The following is an 18,832-nucleotide window of genomic DNA, read 5'->3' as shown; positions in this document are numbered from 1 at the left end:
GCACACACCTACACATGCACACACAAACCCACAAATGCACACACCTATACATGCACACACAAACACACCTACACATATACACACATTGACACATGCACACACATGCGTGCAACCGCACACATGCACATGAAAAACACATACACACTACATCCGCCTACACATACACACACAAACCCGCATATACATGCACTTACACATATGCATACATAACACCTACACATCTGCACACAGAACCCACACATACATGTAACTATCCATAGGCACACAGAAGCACCTACACACTATGCACACCTGCATATGCACACACAAACCTACATGAACATGCACCGACACATATGCACACAGAAAACACTGACACACTGCGCACACATACACAGACACAAACCCACAAAATGCACCTCCACAGTTACACGAAACACGCCCACACATATGCACATATGCAAACCCACTCATACACACACCTGTATATATGCACATACAACACATACATACACATATACACACACAGAACCCACCTACACACCCCATACATGCACACAAAACCCACAAATACATACATTTGCACTGCAAATGCCCAAATATACATGCACACGCACACACACAGCCCTGTGACATATGCATGCACACTTCGTTTATACACACAGGAGCATAGCCCGGTCGTTTGCACCTGCTGTGGAACTGGACACACTTCTGTTGTTCACAGGGCTCCCGCGGGTTGTTCTTGGACCCCTGAGCACCCACCGCCAGGTGCTTCCTGACGGTTGAGAGATGTTGTACGCTTTTGGTGCTGAGGAGTGGGGATGTTGACGATTATCCTAACTCTTCCTCCAGTTAACCAAACAATCCAAGTCGACTTTTCCAAATTTTCCTGAATTTGGCTTTTCTTCAGTGCACCAGAGATGGCCACGTTGAAGTAGCATTGAAATTCTTGTAATTAAAAACTGTAGAAACAGGATAGCCTATCAATAATTGAGCATGACAGTTTCCTCATCCTGTGAGATTCCATGAGATTTTTTTTTTTAATGCATAGTGCATGTGTCTTTCTGGGTTGTCTAGTGTGTCTACTATATTTTGGTTTGTAATTACAGGAAAGTTGCCAATAAAAAATGGAGAATTTTGTTCCCCATGTTCTTTTCAGTACATATTCAAAATTGTTACTCCTCTGTTTCAAAGGAACTGCCTTTTAAGAATAATACACAAAATGATCACGTTTTCCCACTATTTTAATTTCTATTAAGTTCGAAGGTCATTGTTTCTTTAAAACCTAGGCTAACATATTCTTACTTTTAGGCATGAAAGTGAATATTTAGAATGAAAAGAGAAATCACAGCACCTTGTAAATTTTTTTACGTTGCTGTTTTAAATGTCACAAAAGTCAAGAAAATCACCTATCATTTTTTATCTCTATAATTTTCAAATTTATTTTTATTTTTCTTGTTTCTAAGTTGACTCTTTTTTTCCCTCTTAGATGATGGTTTCGATTTATCTGATGCCCTTCCTGGTGAGTAACAACATCAATTTTTAAAATCCTGTCAATATTTTATGTTAACATAATAAGTACAGGCATATCCCAGACATTTCCGGCTCGGTTCTAGAACACCGCAGTACCAGAAGTCATAGCAATTTCTGGCTTCCCAGTACATATAAATGTTATGTTTACTCTTAACTGTTGTCTATTAAGTATGCAATAGCATTGCTTCTAAAAACAGAATACTCTAATTGAAAATAACTTATTGCTAAAAAATGCAGATACAGAGACAGGAAGTGGGGCATGTGCTGTTGGAAAAAATGATGCCGAGAGTCTGGCTTGGCTCAGAGTTGCTGCAGACCTTCCGTTTGTAAAACATACAGTATTTGCAAAGCACCTTAAGGCAAAGTGCAGTGAAGGAGGTCCGCCTGTCTGTGTCCACCTGCCTTATTATAAAAACTAGATTCATAGATGACAAAGAAAAGCAAGATGCCCTCGTTAAGATAAACAAACCACCCTGGTGGAATAATTCACACTCCTGTGATGGTCAAAGCCGAGCGAAAACTTACCAGGTGCTTGGGGAAGGGGCTAGAGGTGGTGAGCAAATGGAGGTCCCCCTGGAGAGAGGGGCGTCCAGTCCTGGCGTCCTCCCTCTCGAAATCGGCACCCGCTCTCTCCATGGGGCCACTCCATCCTTTTTCTGCAGCTCTTCCTGTCTCCCGCTCCTCACCCAGAGCCCTCGGTGAAGGGTATGGGAAAAGGAATTGAAGGAATCTGTCTTATCACTCTATCTGCTTCTGGGTCTTGTCATCCCTTTATATTTGTTTTCTGGGGCTGCCATAAAAAGGTACCACCAACTGGGGGCTTAAACCACAGGGATTTACCATCTTCCAGACCTGGACAACGCAAGTCTGAGATCAAGGTGTAGACAGACCCATGCTCCCTCTAGGGAGCTCTAGGGGAAGGTCCTTCCTGCCTTTCCCAGCTCCTGGGGACTCCAGGTGTCCCTGGGCTTGTGGCCGCATCACTCCAGTCTCTGCCTCCTTCTCCATGGGGCCTCCTCCTCTGTGTCTCTGTCTCCTTGTCTTTCTTTTACAAGGACACTTGTGATTGGGTTTAGGGCCACCATACTCCAGGATAACCTCATCTCAAGATCCTTCTCAAGCACATCTGCAAAGACCCTATTTCCAAATAAAGTCTCAATACCAGGTTCTAGGTTTAGGATGTAGATATGTCTTTTGGGGGAACCACTGCTCAATCCACTGCAGTTATATCCAGTTCTTTCTGGTGGCTATAGGGGAGGATCCTTCCTGCCTCTCCCAGCTTTTGAGGGCTGCAGGCGTCCCTGTGCTTGTGGCCGCATCACTCTAGGCTCTGCCTTTGTCTACACTGGTCTCTTCCCTGTGTCTCCATGTATCCAAATTTCCTTCTTATAAGGGCACCAGTCATTAGGACCTATCCTAATCTGTTATAACCTCGTCTTAACTAATTACAACGGCAAAGACCCTGTTTCCAAATAAGAGCACCTATTGAGGTTTGGGGTGGATGTGGATTTTGGAGGAATGCTCTTCAACCCAGGACAGCCCTCTTCAGTTTTTTTTTTTTAGATGGAGTCTCTCTCTGTCGCCCAGGCTAGAGCGCAGTGGCGCGATCTTGGCTCACTGCAACCTCCACCTCCCAGGTTCAAGTGATTCTCCTGCCTCCACCTCCCAGGTAGCTGGGATTACAGGCATGCACCACCATGCCTGGCTAGTTTTTGTATTTTCAGTAGAGATGGGGTTTCACCACGTTGGTCAGGCTGGTCTCAAACTCCTGACCTCGTGATCTGCCCACCTTTGCCTCCCAAAGTGCTGGGATTACAGGCATGAGCCACTAAGCTTGGCCACCCTCTTCGCTTTATGTTTTACTTTTTTTTTTTTTTTTTGAGACACTGTCTCACTGTGTTGCTCAGGTTGGAGTGCCGTGGTGGGATCTTGGCTCACTGCAGCCTTGACCATCTGAGCTCGAGGAGTCCTCCCGCCTCAGCCTGCCAAAGTGCTGAGGTGTGAAAGGATTGCAGACGTGAGCCACTGCGCGTGCCAGCTTTTAATTTTATGTCCTGTGGTGCAATGCCGATGGTTTGAGAGAAACAGTGCTAATGGGGATCATCTCTTTCCTGATCACCTACCCCTTCTTGGCCCTTGGGAACAGGTGTTCACTGCAGTGGGAGGTGCCCTTAGTCTTAGAACCTCCACCAGATTTGCCTGCTTGACTTCCATTCCCAGAGGGGGCAGCCTAGGCAGAGGCCTGATGGAGCCAAAAGTGTGTTTCATATGAGAAATGTGAACAGCCTTTCAACCATCAATCCGGTGTCTCCTTCTCATGCACAGATCTTGGGCTCTGAAAGGGCAGTTTTTCTCCTAACTTTGCCATTCTCCTGCCTTCCTGGCTTACATCTCGGTCACAGTCCCATTGAATGTCAAGAAGTGGAGAAGGGCTGGGCACTGTGGCTCATGCCTGTCATCCCAGCACTTTGGGAGGCTGAGGTGGGTGGATCACCTGAGGTCAGGAGTTCGAGACCAGCCTGGCCAAAATGGTGAAACCCCATCTCTAGTAAAAATACAAAAAATTAGCCGGAAGTGATGGCATGCGCGTGTAAACCCAGCTACTCGGGAGGCTGAGGCGGGAGAATTGCTTGAACCCAGGAGGCAGAGGTTGCGGTGAGTGGAGACCACACCATTGCACTCCAGCCTGGGTGACAGAGCAACACTTGGTCTCAAAAAAAAAAAAAAAAAAAAAAAAAAAGTGGAGAAGGGGCCCCTGGTCTCTGTGGAAACCATGGCCGGTAGCAGCCTCTGTGCCTGTCTTCTGGGCTCAAGAGCCATCCGGTAAAGCTCAGCCCACTTGCGCTGGTGAGAAAAAGCAATGCTAAAAACATTCTCCAACTGTTTCCAAGAAAATGAAACAGCCTTAACCACAAAAGAGTTAACACTTGTTTTCCCAGCTGCAACTTTTACTGACTAAAATGTCTTCTCTCTTTAGACAATAAAGACAAGAAACCCACTGCAACGCCCAAGAAGCCCAGTGCTGGTGAGAAGGACTTGTTTCTAGTATGCAAAATAAAAACAAATCATTTTCTCTCACAGCAGGACGGGACTTCGGCAACTAGAAAGAAGAGAGAAGTGATTGGAGTGCTCCGGGTGGAGTCTGGTTAATGCTGGAATTGTGTTAGGTTGTGGACTTGCATCTAGTGATTCCAGGGAGAGAATGGTTGCTGATGTGAAATGTTTTGGGGTCATTGGGACAGTATCTCCGGGTGCTTTTATTCTAAGGATCTGAGTTACTCTGTCTTTAGATTTTCTTCCCCCCCACCCCCTTTTTTTTTTTTCTGAGATGGCGTCTCTTTCTTTCTTTCTTGTCTCCCAGGCTGGAGTGCAGTAGTGTGATCTTGGCTCACTGCAACCTCCGTCTCCCGGGTTCGAGTGATTCTCCTGCCTCAGCTGCCTCAGTAGCTGGGACTGCAGGCACCAGCCACCACACCTGGCTAATTGTTGTATTTTTAGTCAAGATGAGGTTTCACTGTGTTGGCCAGGCTGGTCTCGAACTCCTGACTTCAGGCAATTGGCCTCCCAAAGTGCTGGGATTATGGGCGTGAGCCACCACACCTGGTCTTTGTCTTTAGATTTCTGCTTCCTGGGAGAGAAAGCATTTGGTGCTGAGACCTCCCCTACCTCATCTCTCAACATGTGGGCACACACCTCATTTGTTCTCAGTGCTGTTCTTTCAAACAAAAGTCAGAAACAAAAATCAGAAACAAGGGCCACGTGATGGAATTGCCCAAGAGTTAACCCCACTGGTGGATAAACAGAGTAAAAATGATGCCCAAACTTACGGCATCACTGTCTTGTCTTAGCACTTCTGAGTTTTCTAATATAAAACATTAATAGCTCCACTTCATTATTGCACTTCCTGTCTAGAGTGTCAGCTCATGAGCAAAGGGACCCCGTGTCCCCAGATCCTTGAACTATGCAATCGTGCAGACAGCACCCAATGAGTAGGTGTTGAACGTCTGGATTTGTACTATTACAGTCTCCTTGAGGAAGGGACTGGAAATTCCCATACGTGACTCAGGATGGCTCAGTACGTGCTGTTGGGTGGATGCCAGCAACCATTCCTCCATCTTAGTTGGGTTTTCAAAATCATTCTTCATACTAGAAGACAAGATCTGAGGCCATGGTGAATTGTCACGTCCATTGCAGAGCACATGTGGGTTGCCAGAGCCGCATTTTAGACACCCTCTAGCCTAAATCTGATCACAGTCATCTGTCCCCTTCTCTTAGGGTCTGCCTTTCCAAAGTTGTTAGGGACCTGGGAGGAGAAGATGATGGGATGGGGAGTCAACAGGAGAAAATCATGTGCAGGCAGAATTGGAATTTCACCTTGGTCCAGGCAACACAATTCATTTATAAATTACTTTGTTTCTGTCTCTCTCTCCCCTGCCCCTCCTCTGAGAGCTTCTCTCCTAGCTCTTTGTCTCTCTGTGTCTCTCTTTGTTTTTTACTCTTTTTGTCTGAGAGAATAGTGATGTAAAAATGGTCAGGAATTCACTTTTTCTAATGAGATCCAGGTCAAGCTGATATTCAGAAAAGTATTCAGGAATGTGGGGCTGTGGTGTTTTTTCGATATGTTCACGGTCATTCCTTCCTCGTTTCTCTCTGAAATTTGGTATTAACTGCTTTTTTCCCTCTTTTAGGGGATGACTTTGACTTAGGAGATGCTGTTGTTGATGGAGGAAATGGTGAGTATTATCCTTTAATCTCTTCTGCTGCTGGCCTGCTTATTATCACCCAATTATGATCATTTCAGAGAGAATTCTCCCATTTAAATTATAAAGGGAGCCAGCTTTCACAGTGGAAACCGAGGGAATAGGTGTGTTGGTTTGTTCTTGCTGTTGTCGTTGGGTTTTTCTTTACAACCAGTACATGTGCCTTTATTTTAAAACTGTTACAGCCTTTGGAAGGACATGAGACAAATGTGCCTACCCTGGCCAGGGCTGGCCTCACGAGCATGTGACCTGTGCAGTGGCACAGGACCCCATGGAATGTGGGTTTGACATGGGCACCATACTGGTTTACTGTTCTGGTGCCTGCATCTTAGAATACTTAATAGAACTTGAAAAATGGGTCCCACCTTTTTATTTTGGCCCCAGAAATTCTGCAGCTGATGTGGATACCCGCTTTAATTTTTATTGAACATACTTGAAATTAAGAACTGTGGCTCAAAGTTGATGGGAGGAAATTGGCAGGAGGCTGTGTGTACGGGTATCCCCACCAGGACAAAGGCCAAGGTCCAATTTCTGTTGAGGGAACCATCTGTATGTAAACTGATGTTTCATTTTCTTTACTGCAAGGCACTTATAATTGCAATTCTCATCTTTCACAAACAGACGACCCACCACCACCGAACCCACCCAAGCCGAAGCCAAATCCAAACCCCGACCAGGCTGGTTCCTCTGGTAAGAGTCTCTGACCCCGTGGGCTATCTCCATGTTGTTCAGAATTCAGTGATATTTATGTCAGCAGAGAGGAGGTGATTTCAGCTGAGTGTGTGCTTACTGTTGACTGCCTGTGCAGTGTAATGCCCCTGTTCATGAAGTGGAAAATATACCTTTCAAAAATAGATATTCAGCTTGGATTTTATTTTTAGTTTGCTTTTTCTTTTTTTTTTTTTTGAGACAGAGTCTTGCTCTGTCACCCAGGCTGGAGTGCAGTGGTGCCATCTTGGCTCACTGCAACCTCCACCTACTGGGTTCAAGTGATTCTCCTGCATCAGCCTCCTGAGTAGCTGGAATTACAGGCGCACGCTGCCATGCCCAGCTAATTTTTGTATGTTTAGTAGAGTCAGGGTTTTGCTGTGTTGGCCAGGCTGGTCTCGAACTCCTGACCTCAAGTGATCCGCCCACCTTGGCCTCCCGAAAGTGCTGGGATTACAGATATGAGCCACTGTGCCTGGCCTAGTTAGCTACTTTTACTTCCAGGTTCCATCTTATGGAACTTCTAAAAAATTGAGTACAAGAATTTAAATATAGACTTGATAAAGAGAAAAGTATTGGCATGCACATTCCTTATGGAGAAGTTAGTGTGTTTTAAATCTTTTTGCCCTTAAATATTTAAGAAAAAAAATATTTTCTGACATATTACAGCATTTTCAGTGTAATTTGAATAGCACCATGTTTTCTTTTTAGCTGAATGATTGTCGAAAGTTTATGTGCTTAGGATTTTTTTTTTTTTACATATTTAATTTTTAACACAGAAATATATTAATGATGTTCACATCTTGTTGACGTTTTGATGACGATTAGTGCTAGTATTTTATGTATCTTTTTTTTTTTGAGGCAGGGTCTCACTCTGTTGTCCAGGCTAGAGTACAGTGGTGTGATCATATTAAACATAAGAGCATACCACAGCCTCCAATGCCTGGGCTAGAAAGATCCCCCTGCCTCAGTCTTTCAAGTAGCTGGGGCTACAGGCACACAGCACCGTGACCAATTAGTTTTTTCATTTTTTGTAGAGATGGGGTCTCAGTATGTTGCCCAGGCTGGTCTGAAACTCCTGGCCTCAAGCAATCCTCTTGCCTCAGCGTCCCAAATCTCTTGAGATTACAGGCATGAGCCACCTCACCCAGCCTATATATTAATCTAAATGAAATAAATTTTAAGCAAAGTTCCAAGTCTTTTGTTTATACTGCGTTGTAACATTACTTTTTGCTTACTGATATTCCATGAACACTTTTTCATGTCACATAATCATTTCTATCGTATGACTTTTACCGATAATCATGTACTATTACATACTACATATATAATTATGTATTTCCTTTAATTCTGAAAATGTTGTGTTTCTTCTGGCATTTTAGAATTATGAATTAACAAAGCAAATCTGAGTCAACTCTATGCACTATTTTTATTCCTTCGAATAAATTTCTAACGTTCAAATTGTTTAGATCAATGTGTATGAGTACTTGTATAGCTTTTGACCTGGTTTTTAATTTGCTGCAGAATTTTAGCAATTTATTTTGATGCCGGGGTGTGTGCAAATGTCCCTGTCTTCACACCATCTCCAATATTAGTTATCACCTAGGAAACCTTTGCAAATAGTGTGAAATGTTCTGTCAACTTTCTCCTGGTTTCATGACTTTACTTCTAAAATTTTAAAAAAAACAACCTGCATCCATTGGCCGTGGGTACTTCTTATTTTGTGTATTGTATGCTTTGCCTTTTATTCTTACATTCTGATATGACATTATTGATTTATAAACCTTCTTCATTTATTTACAGACACTAAATATTGCCAGCATGCAATATTATGCTCACGTTTTTCCACTTCATTTATGGTTTTTGTTTTGTTTTGTTTTGAGACTGAGTTTAGCTCTTGTTGCCCAGGCTGGAGTGCAGTGGCGCCATCTTGGCTCACTGCAGCCTCCACCTCCAGGGTTCAAGTGATTCTCCTGCCTCATCCTCCCAAGTAGCTGGGATTACGTGTGCCTGTCACCACACCCAGCTAATTTTTATATTCTTAGTAGAGATGGGGTTTCACTATGTTGATAAACAGGCTGGTTTTCCTGAGTTTCTCCTTTATTCTAAGACATGAAGACCCTTGGAGGAGTTCCAGGTTGACAGATGATGCTGTATTTTCTTTCCTAGGTAGCTTCTCAGATGCTGACCTTGCGGATGGTGTTTCAGGTGGAGAAGGTACAGTTACCTTGTTTTCTGTCTCTTTTCTCTCTCCATCCCATGATGCCCACCTGCTCTGCAGAATCACTGCAGGGTCTAAACTCTCAGCCCTCTGTGAACTCACAGTGAAATGTTCAGTCATCTCTGGGAACTGCCCATTTGCTGAGGCTTCAAGGATGTGGGAAGTAAAGGCTGCCCCATAGAGGGTCGGTTCTGGGAGAAGAGTTCAGGGCCCAAGCAGCTGCCCCACTTTTCTGAGGGACAGTGCCTGTTGAACAGGCCCTTTTCACCACCTCCTCACCCATCCATTCACCTGTGTATTCTTGCGGATAGCTAGTGTTGTTTCAGCTTCGTTTTATTGGGCTGTTTTCTGTAATTTAAGGGATGTGAATATTAAAGCCCGAAGAATAAAGAGATAATGCCTGGGAGTGCAGGTTCTCAGAGTACCCCTGGAGTGTAACAGGCAGCACCCCAGCTCTGTAGCTGGGTAACATGCACCCCTAGAGTGTAATAGGCAGGACTCCAGCTCTGTAGCTGGGTAACATGTACCCCTGTAGAGTGTAAGAAGCAGGACCCCAGCCTCTTCACGGTCCTGGCTGTGAATTTTTCCTTGATCCCGAATCTTCCAGGTGCAGATTTTCAGCAGACATTGCTTTTGTGTTGCAGGAAAAGGAGGCAGTGATGGTGGAGGAAGCCACCGGAAAGAAGGGGAGGAGGGTAGGTGCACCTGGCTTCTGCCGTCTTTCTTCTTGTCTCTCCCACGTGGTGATGAGGAGGGGAAGCAGAATGTCTGAGAGCTGGTGGACTACACTGGCATTGGCCTCCTGAAGCTATTGGCAGGAGACACGGGTGTTCTGTGCCAAGTGCTCCCAAGTGGTATAGCCGCAGAGGTCCCCCCAGCAAACCAGCCCTGCTCCAGGTGCCCACGTGACCCAGATTTTACATTTGGTCATCTGCCCATGATGCTCTGGCTGGCGATCTGACCCCTACATCATGCTTAGCCTCGTCCTTGTGTTTACTAAAGCTCCTACACTCACCCTGACGATCAGAAGCTTGTGACGCGGCATCCTCGGTTGCGCTTGGCCCTTGAGAACGTCAGGGACCAGGTGGGAGGTGGGAATGTGGATGGCTCCCACCCTGGCCGTAACAGGCATTGTGTTCTCCATGAAAGTGCCGGTGATGTATCTCCTGTCTCCTTTTTCATAACCTTTTCCCTTAGATGGGACAAGAAAATAACAACAGAAAGAATTCCTTTTAAAACTGTAAAGACAAAAAAATGAGGTAAGAGAAAGAGAAAGTAGGGAGGAAGGAAGGAGGGAAGGAGGGATGGAGAGAGCGAAGGAAGGAGGAAAGAAGGGAAGAAGGAAGGAAGGGAGGGAAGGGAGGAGGAAGGGAGGAGGAAGGGAGGGAGGGAAGGGAAAGAGGGGAGGGACGGAGGGAAAGAAGGAAAGCAGGAGAAGGGAGGAGGAAAGGAAGGAAGGAATGAAGGAGAAGGGAGGAAAGGAAGGAAGGAGAGAGGGAAACAGAAGAAAAGGAGGAAAAGAAGGAAAGAGGGAAGGAGAGAGGAGAGACAGAAGAGAGGGAGGGGCGAGGACAATAGCTTCGTATTTTAGTATCTCATATCTCTAAAATTCTCAGGGACTTTGCTTCTAGCAAAATGCCTGGTTTTAAGCAACTTCTTTGGCAGAAGAGATACTCATTTGGCCAAAGATTTTAACACCTGTTTGCCATTTTAATCACTGATAAAATGTGAATTCTTAAAATACGCAACGAATGTTTGTGGAAAAAGAAAAGTGCGTAGTCTACCCTTGTTTTAGGTAGTTATTATTTTTATGGATACAGTTCTTGAATTCTGGGCTTTCTTTGAAGAGGCAGTAATCTGTCTGTAGCTCTCACCTGGGACTACAAGGTCATTAAAAAAATAGCTAAGAAAACCCATGCCTGGCATGTTTATGTCAGGCCGTCGCTCTTGGCCTTCTGGAGAGTTCATGTTTACTGTGCCACTTCATCAGGGAGGGGTAGTGAAGCTTGAAAAATCTTTCCATGACATGACTGTGTCCTGCACATATTAAAGACTGGCCAAGTGAACACACCACCCACAGACCATGTTTGGAGCCAGTGTTTTTGCTGAAAGTCAGACAATTCTCCTTCCCCGTTATGGAGGACAGAGAAGATTCTATCTGGAGAAGGGTCCTCTAAAGCTCACATCGGGCATTTGGAATTAAGAATCTCTTCATCGGCTGGGCGCCGTGGCTTACACCTGTCATCCCAGCACTTTGGGAGGCTAAGGCGGGAGGATCGCTTGAGGCCAAGAGTTCGAAATCAGCCTGGCCAACATAGTGAAACCCCTTCTCTACAAAAAAAATACAAAAATTAGGCCAGGTGTGGTGGCTCACGCCTGTAATCCCAGCACTTCGGGAGGCCAAGGCAGGTGGATCACTTGAGGTCAGGAGTTTGAGACCAGCCTGGTTAACATGGTGAAACCCCATCTCTACAAAAAATACAAAAATTAGCAGGGCGTGTAGCATGCACCTATAGTCCCAGCTACTCGGGAGGCACAAGAATTGCTTGAACCCAGGAGGCAGAGGCTGCAGTGAGCTGAAATCGTGCCACTGCACTCCAGCCTGGGTGACAAAGTAAGACTGCATTTCAAAAAAAAATTAGCCAGTGGTGGTGGCACACATCTGTAATCCCAGCTACTTGGGAGACTGAGGCAGGAGACTAGCTGGAACCCGGGACGCAGAGGTTGCAGTGAGCCGAGACTGCACCATTGCACTCCAGCCTGGGCAACATAACAAGACTCTGTCTCCCAAAAACAAAAAAGAATTATTGCTGGAATGACATTTAAAAAAAAATAGGCTGGGTGTGGTGGCTCATGCATGTAATCCCAGCATTTTGGGAGGCCTAGGCCGGCAGGTTGCTTTGGGCTGGGAGTTCGAGATCAGACTGGGCAACATAGCAAGACCCCAATTCTATAAAACCACAATAATTAACCAGACATGGTGGTGCACACCTGTAGTCCCAGCTACTCAGAAGGCTGAAGTGGGAGGATCTCATGAGCCCAAGAGTTCAAGATTGTGGTGAGCTATGATTGCATCATGGCACTGCAGCCTGTTTGACAGAGCAAGAACCCATCTCAAAATAATAAACAATAATAATAATAAATAGAGATGGATTTAAAATATTTGCATTGAAACCCAAAGCTGTTTTCAGGGGGTGAAAAAGGAACATTCTAACGATACAGAACGCTATGGCAAAGTACCAAGCATTGCAGGTCTTTGCTGCTTCATCTTCTGCCCCTACCTGGGCTCTTTCCTCCAGGTTTGATGTCCAGCTCTCTCTTTTTTGTTTTGTTTTGAGATGGTAAATTGCTCTGTCACCCAGGCTGGAGTGCAGTGGCACGATCTCGGCTCACTGCAACCTCCGCCTCCCGGGTTCAAGTGATTCTCTTGCCTCAGCCTCCTGAGTAGCTGGGATTAAAGGCGCCCACCCCTACTCCCAGCTAAATTTTGTATTTTTTGTAGAGACAGGTTTTACCATGTTGACCAGGCTGGTCTCGAACTCCTGACCTCAGGCGATCCACCCATCCGCCCACCTTGGCCTCCCAAAGTGCTGGGATTACAGGCGTGAGCCATTGCGCCCAGACCCAGCTCTCTCCTTCCATCGGTCTTTGTCTTTCTTTGTCTCTGCCTTGGTTCTGCTGAGCTGCTTCCTGTACCTCGCTGGCCTCTCTTCATGTCTCTTTTCTCCCTGCTCCAATCCCTCCACGGTCCGACCAGGTCTGCCCAGCACGACTGGCGATGGGAGGCTGTGCCTTGCTTTGCCTTCCTGTGTACCATTCTCAGGTGCTCCCTTTGCAAATCGGTCAGCTCAGGTGACTGAGATGTTCTTAGGATCTTGGTGCTCTCTGACTGACTGTCTCTGCCAGCCACTGCTCCCTGGGATCTTCTCTGCACCATGCGTGTCTCAGTCATGATGCTGTGTGCTTCCTCCTGTAGCGGACGCCCCAGGTGTGATCCCCGGGATTGTGGGGGCCGTCGTGGTCGCCGTGGCCGGAGCCATCTCTAGCTTCATTGCTTACCAGAAAAAGAAGCTGTGCTTCAAAGAAAACGGTAAGGCTCGCTCCGCTGGTGCCGCTCCTTCATGCCTTGCTGATTGGAAAACTGTGCTTTCTTTAAAAGGCAGAAACCAAATCCGGGCTGGCACGAAACAGGTGCACCATGGCTGATGGTTCGTGAAACCGCTAAAACTTTGGAGTCGGACCTTCTGGCTTGGATTCCAGGGCTGTTCTGCCTTGTGTTTCGTTGTGTGAAAGTTCACAAGTTCCTCACTGCTGCAGTGCTTGGGTTTTTTATGTCTACAGAGTGGGAAATGGTTGGTACATACGCGGAGGAATTGTTGCGGGGGCTAGAGACAGTCCTGCAGGAAAGCCTCCACAAGTTTCCCTGCAGAGGGCAAAGGTGGAAGACACTTAGCTCTGATGATTCCTGCCTTGTTATTTATAATCAATGTCATCATTAGGAGGAGAGCCGTGACGAGGGGGCTGCCACGGTCCTTTCTTCACCCAGGAGAGTTAAGTTAAAACCCAGCACAAGGCCGGACACAGTGGCTCACAGCTGTAATCCCAGCACTTTGGGAAGCCGAGACGGGTAGATCATGAAGTCAGGAGATCGAGACCATCCTGGCTAACATGGTGAAACCCTGTCTCTACTAAAAATACAAAAAATTAGCCGGGCGTGGTGGCGGCGCCTATAGTCCCAGCTACTCGGGAGGCTGAGGCAGGAGAATGGCATGAACCCAGGAGGCAGAGCTTGCAGTGAGCCGGGATTGTGCCACTGCGCTCCAGCCTGGGCGACAGAGCGAGACTCCATCTCAAAAAACAAAACAAAAACCAGCACTGTGTATTCCCTTTGTGTTAGTACTGAAAACCTACAAGCACCCAGGACCTGGGAAGTTTCTTGGGTCGGGACTAAAATTTACAGGGGAATTAGGAGGAGCACGTACTCACCATTGCAGTCCTCCTAGGCCAGTCAGCAGGCTCTTTGGGATCTCGTATTCAAAAGTCCCTAAATCATTTAGGATCCGCCGTGAAGTTGGGAAGTAAACCCTGCTATTTGGAACACAGCTAACGTGCATGCATCACTGGGCAGTTGTATTTAGCTCTGGCCTCCCTCTTGCATGACCAAGCAGTGTGGTTTGCAGGGATCTCATCGACCGGGAACAGCTACTCTTATTTTTTATCTTTTTTCTTGAGGCAGAGTTTTGCTTTGTTGCCCAGGCTGGAGTGCAGTGGCGCAATCTCGGCTCACTGCGTCCTCCAGCCCCCCAGGTTCAAGCGATTCTCCTGCCTTAGCCTCCTGAGTAGCTGGGATTATAGGCACCCGCCACCACGCCCGGCTAATTTTTGTATTTTTAGTAGAGACCGGGTCTCACCATGTTGGCCGGGCTGGTCTCCAACTCCTGAACTCGAGTGATCCACCCGCCTCAGCCTTCCAAAGTGCTGGCATTACAGGTGTGAGGCACCGCACCCGGCCAACAACTACTGTTTTATGGAGGAGCCCCTGGGGTTCTTCACGCCTCTGGGTGTCTGAACGTCTCACCCTGCTTAGATCTTAAGTCCTGACTCATTCTTGGTCACTGATGTCATCCACCCAAAGCACTGCTTCCTGAAGATTTCAGGGAGATTCCTAGAACATTTGAATAGATGCTGGTATGGACAGAGTTAGACCGTAGGGGTGGAGTTTCCCCATAATCTCCCATCATTCCAGCATTTGACATCCACAGACATGATTTAGAGTGTAAAATGGAGAGTCCTAAACAACTTTCAGGTCTCCAGACTTTAAATGAGCTGCTGGTATTTATATCCCCATTCTTGCTGTGGGGTTTTGGGCAGTGTGTGGAAGACAGTTGCCTCCTACCTGGTGGGTGGACTAGTGGGAATGGTGTTTGGTTGTTTGTTTGTTTGTTTGTTTGTTTATTGAGATAAAGTCTCAGTCTGTCACCCAGGCTGGAATGCAATGGCTCCATTTCGGCTCACTGCAACCTCCACCTCCCGGGTTCTCCCACCTCAGCCTCCCGAGTAGCTGGGATTACAGTTGCACACCACCACGCACGGCTAATTTTTGTTTTTTTAGTAGAGATAGAGTTTCATTATGTTGGTCAGGCTGGTCTCGAACTCCTGACCTTGGGTGATCCGCCCGCCATGACCTCCCAAAGTGCTGGGATTGCAGGCATGAGCCACCGTGCCCAGCTGGTGTTTGGCTGATTGAATGGCAGTGTTGAGTGGGGCCCAGATGGACAGATTACCACCTTCAAGGAGATGCCTATAAGAGACCTACAATTAGAACCACGTTGGAAAAAAGCAAACAACAAAACATTCTTCTCGCCTCTTGCTGCTTCTAGAAGTAGCAGAGAGGTTAAAACAGTAGGGACACAATGGAAGGGAATTTGTGTTTCCTTTTCAATGACATTTCTTTTTCTTTTCTGAAACTGTTCAACTCACAACATAATATTCAACCAGAAGGTAAGAAAGGCTTGTTTGCCAGAACAGGATGTGTAATATTCTAGATGTTTTATTTCAAACTCTCGGTTTTTTTTTTTTTTTTTTTTTTTGAGACGGAGTGTCGCTCTGTCACCCCGAGTGGAATGCAGTGGCGCAATCTCGGCTCACTGCAACCTCTGCCTCCTGGGTTCAAGCAATTCTCCTGCCTCAGCCTCCCAAGTAGCTGAGATTACAGGTGTGCATCACCACACCCGGCTAATTTTTGTATTCTTAGTAGAGACGGGGTTTCACCAGGTTGAACACACTGGTCTGGAACTCCTGACCTCAGGTGATCCCCCCACCTTGGCCTCCGAAAGTGCTGGGATTATAGGCGTGAGTCAAAGCACCCGGCCTCTAGCTCTTTTCTAGAATCACAGATAATTGTTGAACACTTTCGCATTAAACTACAAAATCTCTGATTGATGATTCTCGGAAAATCTTTGGGTCAACCCAAATTGGATTCATGAGTTACAAAGGATATTTATTACCTTGTGTGTGCAGTCTTAGGAACTTTTGGGATCTTGTAATGCTATTGCATATTCACATCCTGTATTAGTCTGTTTTCACACTGCTATGAAGAACTGCCTAAGACTGGGTAATTCATGAAGGAAAGAGGTTTAATTGATTCACAGTTCAGCATGGGCGGGGAGGCCTCAGTAAACTTACAATCATGGCAGAAGGGGACGCAATGCACCATCCCATTGTCATGAGAACAGCATGGGGGAACCTCCGCCATGATTCAGTGACCCCCACCTGGTCTCTCTCTTGACACGTGGGGATTATGGGAATTACAATTCAAGATGAGGTTTGGGTGGAGACACAGAGCCTCACCATATCACATCCCAAGACGCACAAACTTGGGAAAGCACCCAGGGGGCTTAATGGGCTTGATTTTGTCAAAAATTTGGAAATAGAGTTGGGAAAAGGAAAAACAATATTTCCTCTGCCTTATCCGCTCCCCCCCCGCCCGGGTCTTGGTCTTGGGTGGGAGCATTATCCTCATTTATTGCAGGAGGTGGGGCAGGCATGAACAGTGAAAGCTCTCACTGAGTAGAAACAATTTTCCTAGATTTTTCAAGAACAAAAGCAAATGTGTCCCAGCCTGGTGGCCCACACCTGTAATCCCAGCACTTTGGGAGTCCGAGGAAAGAGGATTGCGTGAGCCCAGGAGTTCAAGATCAGCTTGGGCAACATAGCAAACCTCGTCTCTACAAAAAATGTAAAACATTAGCTGGCCATGCTTGCCTATGCCTGTGGTCCCAACTACTCTGGAGGCTGAGGCATGAGGATTGCTTGAGCCCAGGAATTGGAGGCTGCAGTAAGCCATGATTGCACCACTGCACTCCAGCCTGGACGACAGACAGAGACCCTGTCTCTAGATATAAAAATAACTTTTTTTTTTGAGATGGAGTCTCTCTGTGTCACCCAGGCTGGAGTGCAATGGCGCGATCTCAGCTCACTGCAGCCTCTGCCTCCCGGGTTCAAGCGACTCTCCTGCCTCAGCCTCCCGAGCACCTGGGACTACAGGCGCGTGCCACCATGCCCAGCTAATTTTTCATATTTTTAGTAGAGACAGGGTTTCACCATGTTAGCCAGGATGGTCTTGATCTCCTGACCTCATGATCTGCCTGCCTCGGCCTCCCAAAGTGCTGGGATTATAGGCGTGAGCCACTGTGCCCGGCCCCCAAAATAATTTTTTTTAAGAAAGCATCCTTTCTGAAGAATTGGCTCGGGGGAGTCCAAGATTCACTTTGTACTACTGAGATGCTAGGGTAATTTTCTTCTAATATTTTCCATAAGTCTTTTATTCTGATGCCAAATTAACAGAAGGTCCAACTTTCAATTCCTGGTTTGCTTTCTAGTTGTCCAGGGATTGATTTTCTTGGCCTTTTGTAAATGCACAAATCAAAGGACTAAAAAGAAAATAAATAAAGCATAATAAGAGAAGCAAGAGATGGTGAAACCCCATCTTTACTAAAAATACAAAAATTAGCTGTGCCTGCTTGTGGGTGCCTATAATCCCAGCCACTTAGGAGGCTGAGACAGTGAATTGCTTGAACCTGGGAGGCGAAGGTTGCCGTGAGCCAAGATTGTGCCACTGTACTCCAGCCTGGACAACAGAGCGAGACTCTTGTCTCAAAAAAAAAAGAAAAGAAAGAAAAAAAGAAAACGAAAACAAGGCACTATTCTATAAATACCAAGACCCTGCCTCGAAAGAGGACTTTTCCAACTGCATCCACTCACATCTTGGTTTTTATACCTAAATTATAAAATGAGTTTAATGTTTATCTCAGTGACACAGTTTTATTAGTAGATAGAGAATTGTGATGTTGGATCGAGGTATCCGGAAGACGAAAGATGTCAGAGCCCTCAGCCTCTGTGGCAGGATTTTGCTTTATGGGTTTGATTTCTGGGATGGTGATTTTGAGATCTTGCAACCCCATAGGTTTGTGGGGAGCTTGGAGATTTCATAAGAAGGATGTGAGTATAGCATGCCCTAGTCCTTCAAGAAACCATGGGCCGGGCACAGTGGCTCATACTTGTAATCCCAGCACTTTGGGAGGCTGAGGCAGGTGGATCGCCTGAGGTCAGGAGTTCGAGACCATCCTGGCCAACATGGTGAAATCCCGGCTTTACTAAAAATACAAAAATTAGCCAGGCATGGTGGCGCACACATGTAATCCCAGGTGCTTGGGAGACTGAGGCAGGAGAATCGCTTGAACCTGGGAGGCAGAGGTTGCAGTGAGCCAAGATTGAGCCACTGCACTCCAACCTGGGGACAAGAGTGAGACTTTATCTCCGAAAAAGAAAAGAAAAGAAAAGAAACCATGCCCAGTTTTGGGGATACCGTTACAGACTCATTTTCCAGGACTGTGTCATTGCATTGAAATTTGCGGTGTTTGTTAAATTTACATTAAAATTAGTCCCAGGCAAGTGGGTAGACAGGTGAGTCTTCCGCATCTTTCCAACAAGGAGATGCCGTCATCAAATCCCGTAGCTTGATATAGATTTATCGAGAAGCTTTGCAGTGTTATGTTTTGGGGCTCACGGATTAGAAACTCCTTGTGGAATCAGACGGCTCTGTTATATGTTGGTTCAAAGCTAACTGCGG

General features: G+C 46.2%; 1 protein-coding gene across 1 annotated transcript in view; it reads left to right on the top strand.

The window, feature by feature from the left end:
* Positions 1 to 615: 615 nt before the first annotated feature.
* LOC113223396 (CD99 antigen) overlaps positions 616 to 18,832 on the top strand; it is a 27,786-nt gene continuing 9,569 nt past the window's right edge. Inside the window, exons 1-8 of the mRNA XM_026452856.2 lie at positions 616 to 760; positions 1,469 to 1,501; positions 4,490 to 4,537; positions 6,201 to 6,245; positions 6,894 to 6,962; positions 9,150 to 9,197; positions 9,846 to 9,896; positions 13,178 to 13,291. Coding sequence (XP_026308641.2) covers positions 616 to 760; positions 1,469 to 1,501; positions 4,490 to 4,537; positions 6,201 to 6,245; positions 6,894 to 6,962; positions 9,150 to 9,197; positions 9,846 to 9,896; positions 13,178 to 13,291 — 553 coding nt within the window. The remainder of the gene's footprint in view (positions 761 to 1,468; positions 1,502 to 4,489; positions 4,538 to 6,200; positions 6,246 to 6,893; positions 6,963 to 9,149; positions 9,198 to 9,845; positions 9,897 to 13,177; positions 13,292 to 18,832) is intronic.

This window comes from Piliocolobus tephrosceles, chromosome Y (assembly GCF_002776525.5).
Source record: "Piliocolobus tephrosceles isolate RC106 chromosome Y, ASM277652v3, whole genome shotgun sequence".
NCBI lineage: Eukaryota > Metazoa > Chordata > Mammalia > Primates > Cercopithecidae > Piliocolobus > Piliocolobus tephrosceles.
The sequence above is the reverse complement of the archived record's forward strand: the minus strand, read 5'-3'. Positions and strand labels throughout refer to the sequence as shown.